Raw genomic sequence first — 10000 nt, 5'->3', positions numbered from 1 at the left:
TGAGTAGCAAAACTGTATTTGTTATTTCTTACAACAGACGAGAGGGTTCGCAGGCTTTCTGCGGGAGCAGGCAGCGAATGGTTACTGACATAGTGTTAAGGAGAACGCCAACTAACGCTATGGACCAGAGCTATAAAACACACACAAATATATTATAACCCCCCTCACACACACACACACACTAGGGATGGGACAATATGAAAATGTCATATCACGATTATTGTGACCAAAGAAATCACGATTTACAATATTATCACGATAATCAAAATATCCCAAACATCCATTATTATCCTGGGGCGGAACATTTGCCAAAAAATAGCTGATCTACAAGCTCACAACGCATCGCAGCGTTGTGATCTTGTAGATCAGCTATTTTTTGGCAAAGTCATTTGATAGAGAGTGGGGGAAAAAAGACTGTATCAAGTACGTATATTATAAGTAGCTTTTACCAGTTATAGAGGGTTTAAATGGTACCGGATATGCAGCTCGGTAAATAAAAGGTGAATTGATCCCAGTGCATGACGGAGGACGATATCACGATAAATTAAATGAACGATAATATTGCTTATAGTCCCATCCCTACCCCACACGCACACACACCCACACCCACACACACACACACACCCACCCACACACCCACACACACACACACACACACACTAGGGCATTAACGAAAAAGTCGACAAGTCGACTCAGCTGACTTCATTACACAAGTCGACTCCCACCAGCGAAAGTTGAAGTTGAAAAAAAAAACCTTTCTATTGTGAAAATAGCAGATCTACATGCTCACAACGCTTCGCGAGCATGTAGATCTGCCGCTTCGCGAGCATGTAGATCTGCTATTTTCACAAAGTCTTTAAATTGTCACTTTAGAAATGTGCAGATACCCTCTATACACTTAAACTTTATGTTGGTTTGTTTACTGTTGAGTGAGAAAACAATGTTTCACATTAAGTTAATCATCTGGGGACCCCAAAATAATTGGGGGGTCGTGTGTGATGTGAGTCGACTTGACGACTTCAACTCAACTTTTTACTGAGTCGAGTCGACTTGCAAAAATCACAAGTCGTTAATGCCCTAACATACACACGCACACGCACACGCACACGCGCACACACACACACACACACACACACACACACACACACACACACACACACACACACACACACACACACACACACACACACACACGCACACACGCACACACACACACACACACCGCACGCAAGCACAGTCGCACACACACACGCACACACACATACATACCGATGGTGTTGCAGAGCTCAGTGCACTGGCTAATGTGAGGGAAGCGAAGAATCTCCCTCCATTTTTTACTTCTGCCTTTACGCTTCCCCCCTCCACCTGTAGAACAATGACACAACATGTCAACAACACAGTAACCATGACAACCTTCCACCTGTAGAACAATGACACATGTTAGAACAGGTAACCATGACAACCAGACACAGGTCAACAAAAACACCACAAAACCAAACACCCGTCTGGATGAACACCATCAGGAGAAGACGCACTCTCCAGTGGCGTCAGTTCAGAAAAAAGCTAAGGTATGGCAACATGACTGGTGTCATGTTGCCATACCTTATCAACAGGCATGATACATTTATTTTAAGAGGTACATTTAATCCCCCCCCCCATGGTTCCCATGACATCACAGTGATGTCAGAGTGAGAGTGAGAGTCAATCAACAACACACGACAAACACAACATCTTTTCTGTTAAGTGGTGGGTCCATTTGTCATTCAAATTCTCAGTGTTAGGCTCATTATTTGGGGACACACTTGCAGTACCTGCCCCACAGGTTGAGAACCACAGGAATGTGTAGAGAAGTGGTAGTGAAGTCAACCAGGGCTCATGGTCATGATGCTGTTTTGTTTATTTTTTTGTCACAAACATACAAAATGAGAGGCCAATATTATTTACCAGAAACACATAAGAGATAGCCCTGAATGACCATGAGAGCTCTGTAACTCTGAGAGTGTACAAATGGAACCAAATGGACCTTACGTGTCTTGGTTCCATTTGTACACTCTCCTAGAACAGGGGTTTTCAAAGTGGGTGACGGGGCACCCTGGGGTAAAGCAAAGCCCTGCTTCATCATACAAGACTGTCGCACAAAACTAGTGAAAACAGCCGATCTACAAGCACACAGTGCTTGTAGATCTGCTCTTTTCACTGGTTTAGTACATTTTATAGATGATAAATACAAAACCAACGGTTTTGGACATACAAGGTTTCCACCCGACGACGACGATATGCTATAAATATAAGGTGCTGGGAGTGAACATTATAATGTAGGGGTGCCTCGGATTAAAACAAATATTTATGAGGTGCCCTGAGACAACAAGTTTTGGGAACCCCTGTCCTAGAATGTTTGAGAAGCACTATCCCAGTGGACTCATAATGTGCCATAGTGTCATTAATATTCTGAAGAAAACGTGAAAACCTGACATTCATTAACTGGGTCTTATGATCAAAATAAGAACAAGACGAAAACGACATAAAACTAAGCTATGATGACTAAAACTGAGACTAAACATATTGACAATTTTATCAACAACAAAGGAACAAAATGACTAAAATGTCTGACTAAAACTAGTGGAGAAGAGATCCAGTAGAACTAAAAGACAAATGATTTTACGTTTGGTTCCGCTCGGGTGTTGTGCTCTGAAAATAGCAGATCTACAAGCTCACGACACATCGCATTGTGAGCTTTTAGATCGGCTATTTTCAGCACGCGAACCAAGTGTAAAATCGGTCCATCAAGGCCCGCCAAAAGTACATTTTTGTCGACAAATAAACTGTGGATTTAGTCGACTAAAATCTTATATTTAGTCGACTAAAACTAAAACTTTTCAGATGACTAAAATATGACTAAAACTAAATGAAATTTCATTCAAAATACTATGACTAAACTGAATGAAATTTTGCCACATTACAGCCCAGTCTGAGAGGAGAGAGAGAGAGAGAGAGAGAGAGAGAGAGAGAGAGAGAGAGAGAGAGAGAGAGAGAGAGAGAGAGAGAACAGCGTGACAAGCAGACATCTTTAAGTAATAAGGCTGGAATGTGAGAGAGAGCGTTGCGTACGTCATCCAGAGTTTAACGGCTGCATGCCGTTAGGTTACGACCATCAATCCTCCTCAATCACTTCCCGTCCAGAACAGGACAGGACAGACCGGCGGTGTGAGCATGTAGATATTCTATTCTACACAATTTATGCCTCTAATTTGACATTTTGGCCAATGTTTAATTATTAAAAAGTCCTTAAATTGTCACTTTAGAAATGTGCACATACCCTCTATACCAGGGGTCTTCAACGTTTTCAGGCCAAGGACCCCTTAGTTGAGAGAGAGATGAAGCATGGACCCCCACAACCTGTTCATAGATTCCATATAGTTTCATTGTTTGACAGCACAATCATCAGTGTATTTTGGATTTGTGTCAATTTGTGTTTTCAGATATTTAACCACTTGAACCGTCAATACTTAATAAACTTCACCTTTCTCTCTGTAGGCCTACTTAGTCAGCTCTTTTTCCCCTCTACACCAAACCTCTTTGCCGAAAATAGCCGATCTACAAGCTCACAACGCCTCGCAGTGCGAGGCGTTGTGAGCTTTTAGATCTGCTATTTTTGGCTAAAGTTCTCAGAATATAATATAAAAAAATGAGAAAAAATGTTCTATCACACAAAGATTTGGAGGACCCCCTGTAGTAACTCTGAGGACCCCCTAGGGGTCCCGGACCCCCTGTTGAAGACCCCTGCTCTATACTCAATTGGCTGGCAAACCACAACCTCCACCCCTGATTTCTCACATGGCCCTCTTCTAGCGCCACCATGAGGCCAATTCTTGCAAAAAAAACATTTTTGGACACTGCTCCTACAGATATGGCCCTAAAATCACGGGAGATGAGGTCACCCGGATATCCGGCTTTCCATTCAGACCAATGGCAGAGAATTCAGAAAAGTGGATTTATCTCGGATTCTTCTCCCAGATCGTGATCATCGCCAAAAGACGGCCTAAAGAACAGAGTTTTGCGGTCACAATTTGTACAAACACAGTTCCCATGAAACTAAGATTTCCTGGACTCCTGATGACCTGACATGAGCTCCGCCTGTCCTGTGACCTTTAGTCCAGTTGACGGTAATGTTTAACCTGAACAGACAGGGCAAAAACCAGCGCACTCTCTCTCTCTCTCTCTCTCACACACACACACACACACACGCACGCACACGCACACACACACACACACACACACACACACACACACACACACACACACACACACACACACACACACACACACACACACACACACACACACACACACCAACCACTCAAAACAAGGATTTATAATAGAGAAATGTCAACCTTCTGAAGTCAGAGTAGCTTGAAGTCCACTGAGAAGTTTCCACTGTCAGTTATGATTTGGGGTTTTATGGCATCTGCATGGGGTTCTATGGCATTTAGATGGATCTACAGCAGGGGTTTTCAAAGTGGGTGACGGGGCACCCTGGGGTGCCGTGACGGCAGTCCAGGGGTGCCGCGAGATAATTTGATAACATTTGGAATTTATTTGGACACTTGAAAAAACATTTAGTATCATTTTAAACTTGAAGTACAAAGTTATTTTCAGTCAGTAGAAAATGGCTATTATCTCAACGTTTTCCTCACAACATAATCACTAAAATATCGCCACAGACACCTTGTATCTCCAAGTTTCAAATGTGTACGTCTTTTGGTAAAGCAAAGCCCTGCTTCATCATACAAGACTGTCGCACAAAACTAGTGAAAACAGCCGATCTACAAACACACAACGCCTCGCGATGCGAGGCGTTGTGTGCTTGTAGATCTGCTGTTTTCACTAGTTTAGTACATTTTATAGATGATAAATACAAAACGAACGGTTTTGGACATACAAGGTTTCCGACGATATGCTATAAATTTAAGGTGCTGGGAGTGAAAATTATGATGTAGGGGTGCCTCGGATTAAAATATTCATGGGGTGCCCTGAGACAAATACGTTTGAGAACCCCATAATGATCTACAGTAAATGTACACCTCCCCTGGAAAAACACGTTTTCAGATCATTTATGTGGGGGTCCTTAGTTGACATGAAGAGTTTTGACAACTACAGGTCGTGTGTATCTATTCTGCATCTAGCTTGAGGCAAGACCCAAACCCAGAGTGAATATTTTTAACTCAAATCTTTGCTTCTGGGGGTCCCTGGAATTAAATATTTTGAGATGGTGGTCCGCAGCCAAATACATGTCATTGGGGGTCCTTGACATGACACAGTTTGAGAACCACTGATAAAGCAACAGCAACATAAGTTTTTCAGAAAACTGTTAGGATTTAGAAGATATGTGTAGAATCAGCCTGTATCAGTGGTTCTCAAACTTTGTCACGCCAAGGACCCCCAACATGATATGTATTTGGCCGGGGACCCCCATTTCCAAATATTGTTCCGGGGACCCCCAGACGCAACGATTTGAGTTCAAAATGTTTTGGTGTCTTGCCTCATGCTAGATGCATAGTCTAGTTCACTGTAGACGCACCAGAGTCTTCACCACATCCTGCATCATGCAACACATTATGCATCTATACCGCCCGTAATGGTTTAGTTTGTTAACCAACAGTATGCACCTATATGCAAGGTCATGGAGGATAGGGCAATGCTACAGCAAGCACTGTAGCATTGTGAAATGTGTGCAAATCTTAAGAACGGGTACACATTATTGTGTATCATTATTTTATGCTTTAACTATTGAAAAATAGCAGATATACAAGCTCACAGCGCGGCACCGAGTGCCGCGCTGCGAGCTTGTAGATCTGCTATTTTTGAAGAATCGTGAACATTTAAATTTTGACCCGATTCTATGAGTGTCTTTTGAATCCTTCTATGGTTTTAAAAAAAAAAACATGTCTCTATGTCAGCAATCTGGCCAGCCAGCCGTTCCTTTTCATGTGAAGGACCCCCAAAAGGATATGTATTTGTCCACGGACCCCCATCTCAAAATATTTACTTCCAGGGACCCCCCAAGAAGCAAAATTTGAGTTACAAACGTTCGCTTAAAAAATACATTACATTCAAAGATTTGCACACATTTTCACAACTTTTGCAAAAATAGCAGATCTACAAGCTCAGTGCCGCGCTGCGAGCTTGTATATCTGCTATAATAGTTAAAGCAGTCAACAATTCTAGGCCTAAATGGTGGAGTCTGAAGCTTCAGCAAAATACATCTCGTCAATCTACAATGTCACTGTGTGTACACGCAGTGAGCTTGTGGAACCATCCAGCCAGACAGCCAGCCAGACAGCCAGACAGACAGACAGACAGACAGACAGACAGTCAGTCAGTCAGTCAGTCAGACAGACAGACAGACAGACAGACAGACAGACAGACAGACAGACAGACAGACAGACAGACAGACAGACAGACAGACAGACAGACAGACAGACAGACAGACAGACAGTCAGCCAGACAGACAGACAGACAGACAGACAGACAGACAGACAGACAGTCAGTCAGTCCTCTCCAGAACAAACCCAGGCAAATAGACAGAAGAGTCCAGGCCCTCCAGGCCGCCTGCCATGCAAATCACTGTGTTTGCCTGCAAGGTCCTTCTCTTCCTCTTAAGCTCTCACAATGTGACAACCCTTCCACTGTTCCTCCACTGTTCCGGAGCCATGGCATTGGTCCGAAGGTTCATTAGTCCGAATTTGTTACGAATACTATGCCTAACCCTAACCCTAACCTCAGTAACCCTAACTAAATTCGGACTAATGAACCTTCGGACTAATGAACCTTCGGACTTATGGGCAGTCCCCCACTGTTCCTACCATTACACCCCCACAACAACTTCATAGATTCCATATCTAGTTTCATTGTTTGACAGCACAATCATCAGTGTATTTTGAATTCATGTCCATTTGTGTTTTCAGATATTTAACCACTTGATTGAACCGTCAATACTTAATAAACTTGACCTTTCATTCTGTACTTGGTCTGCTCTTTTTCCCCTCTACACCAAAGCTCTTTGCCGAAAATAGCCGATGAGCTTGTAGATCGGCTATTGGTGCTGGAGGCTTTCTGGACCCATTTATACCCGATTCTACAAAGGTCTTTTGGAATCCTAATGTTTGCTGTATCCTAATGTTTGCTGTATTAGTTGTTCTCAAATGTATTTATTTTTAAATCAAGGACCCCCAGCTAATCTTCTGAATATATACAGTATGTGTTTTTAAAGCAAGCGTTTTGTACTCAAATTTTACTTCTGGGTAAAGTCAGTATTATTAGAACCGGCCTCGGGCCTTAATGGGTTAACGGGGCTTTTGCTTCTGTCTTGTGCAAAAGGCCAAACCCAGGGCGGAGGAGGAGGAGGAGACGGTCTAGCATAATGAAGCTAATAGAGACGATAATACGATCAAAGCAAGCATGTTGCACGGTGACTTACTGCCCTCTCAAAATATCCTCTTTCATGCTTAGGCTCTGAGAAGGGCCGGCGGAGCCAGCAGCTCGCTGGCGCTCGGCTCTGCGTCTTAAAACAAAACCAAACACTGGTTTTAGCTTTCTTCGCAGCGATGCGGCAGGGAGATCAGATTGCTGCCGCTCGTCTGCTTTGCAAAACAAAACCAAAACAACAACAAAAAGACTCCTTGTTCTCAGAGATTACTTTGGGAAAAAGAAAGGTCAGACTTGTGTCAACATGTGTGGCAGTTTTACTGTGTGCAAAAACCAGCTAGACGTAGTAAACTGGGCTCTGGTTCAACCTAAACCAGCTAGACTCAGTAAACTGGACCCCAGTTCAACTTAACACAGCTAGACTCAGTTAACTGGACCCCAGTTCAACTTAACACAGTTAACTGGACCCCAGTTCAACCTAAACCAGCTAGACTCAGTAAACTGGACCCCAGTTCAACCTAAACCAGCTAGACTCAGTAAACTGGACCTCAGTCCAACCTAACACAGCTAGACTCAGTAAACTGGACCTCAGTCCAACCTAACACAGCTAGACTCAGTAAACTGCCTAAACTCAGTAAACTGGACCCCAGTTCAACCTAAACCAGCTAGACTCAGTAAACTGGACCCCAGTTCAACCTAAACCGGCTAGACTCAGTAAACTGGGCCACAGTTCAACCTAAACCAGCTAGACTCAGTAAACTGGACCCCAGTTCAACCTAAACCAGCTAGACTCAGTAAACTGGACCCCAGTTCAACCTAAACCGGCTAGACTCAGTAAACTGGACCCCAGTTCAACCTAAACCAACTAGACTCAGTAAACTGGGCTCCAGTTCAACCTAAACCAGCTAGAATCAGTAAACTGGGCCCCAGTTCAATCATTGGAGCACTTTCTTTCTTTGCCGTCTTACACCAAATCTCCAAAAGCCACAGCCTGTTCAGAGTTTAGGCTGCACTGCACTACACTGATGCACATTTAATGTGTTGAGGATTTCCACTCAGACTTCAAAGCAACATGATACTGACATGCACTAAACATGATTTAGAACCTCTTAAATGACAAGATACTGATTTTAACGCTGCTTTCTCAGACATGTTGTGTGTTTTTCACTCTCTTTGCTCGCAAACCTTTTCTTTTGCTCTTGCTTGGTCTGTAAACTTGGAAATCGCTACCACCAAAAATATCCAAGCCTATATTTCTTTGGCTAATGTTTCCCCCCAGAATATGGATGCTGGGGTTCAAGAGACAAAAAAACTCCAACAAACGTGAAGTGATGATTATAATGAATCACTTTAATTCAGTAAGGGAAACGAAACAACAAATGGGACAATTGTACCAGGAAATCTGATAAGAAATAATAATATGTGGTGTACAGTAGGCTATGTCATCATGATGGCCTTTCTTTATGACAAAAAAAAAGAAAGAAAACTGGAAAGACTCCAACAGACACAATGACAGAGAGAGAGAGAGAGAGAGAGAGAGATCAACTGCTCTCTCTCTCTCTCTCTCTCTCTCTCTCTCTCTCTACTCATACATCAGCCTATCTACTTAGACGTAAACATTGTGTTATAAATAGCATCATGGCCTGAGGAGTCTGCGTGTGTGTGCGTGCATGTGTGTGTGTGTGTGTGTGCACGTGCGCGTGCGTGCGCACATACACAGTAAACTGGACTAACCGGTCTGTGATCTGTCACTGCCACTCAGATGTGAAAGTTGACCTAAAGTAACTGTACATGTGTGCGTGTCTGCGTGTGTGTGTGTGTGCACACGCGTGCGTGCATGTGCATGTTTGCCTGCGTTTACATGTATCATCATCATTAGACTTATTATGCAAATGTCCCCGCAGATACAGTACAGTAGAATGTGAGAAGTATACATTTCGACTGTGGTTGGGGGAGTTTTAAGCATCCTAATATCATTTTATAAATTGTGTTTTGTTTGCTTGATGTTGTGTGTAAAGACCATTTGAATTGGCTTGAAATGTGCTGTAACTACAAATAAACTTAACCTCTAAACCGTACATGGGCAACTGGCGGCCCGGCGGCCACATGCGGCCCCCACCTTCACTTAATGCGTCCCGCAGGTTAATATCGGAATACTGATATAGTATTATTGGTGGAGCCTGCAGTGGAGCCTGCAGTAACGTTGCGGATCAAGAATCCACCACTCCTGAATGAAATATCTGGTACTGGGAGTCTGGTGCAACACCAGGTCCTGGACCTGTGAAAGCAGGAGAGGACCTGGTGAAAGCAGGAGAGGACCTGGTGGACGTAGGAGGGGCCCGCCCAGGAGTCAGTCAACCCACAGAGCCTGGTCCTTCAACGCACTAGGGCATTCACCAAATATTTGAATATTCGAATATCAAACTCACTATTCGACGTTGTTCACCGAAGTCGAATATTCGCTTTTTTTTCCTCTCTTTAAAAAATATATAGTTTATAAAGCTTGGCTAGATAGGAAGTCATAAGAATGAGTTGTCAATGGTTCTCTAACCTTTTTAGGCCGTGATTCCCAAAA

At 43.2% G+C, this 10000-nt stretch overlaps 1 protein-coding gene across 1 annotated transcript in view; it reads right to left on the bottom strand.

Annotated features, from left to right (window-relative positions):
* The window catches only part of grk5l (G protein-coupled receptor kinase 5 like), a 75414-nt gene that overhangs the window by 34777 nt on the left and 30637 nt on the right, over positions 1-10000 (bottom strand). Inside the window, exon 2 of the mRNA XM_080738985.1 lies at positions 1270-1365. Coding sequence (XP_080595111.1) covers positions 1270-1365 — 96 coding nt within the window. The remainder of the gene's footprint in view (positions 1-1269; positions 1366-10000) is intronic.

The sequence above is a fragment of the Nannobrachium achirus genome (assembly GCF_963921795.1).
Source record: "Nannobrachium achirus genome assembly, chromosome: 12".
Taxonomy (NCBI): Eukaryota; Metazoa; Chordata; class Actinopteri; order Myctophiformes; family Myctophidae; genus Nannobrachium; species Nannobrachium achirus.
Note: the sequence above shows the minus strand (reverse complement) of the source record. Positions and strands in the feature narration are given on the sequence as shown.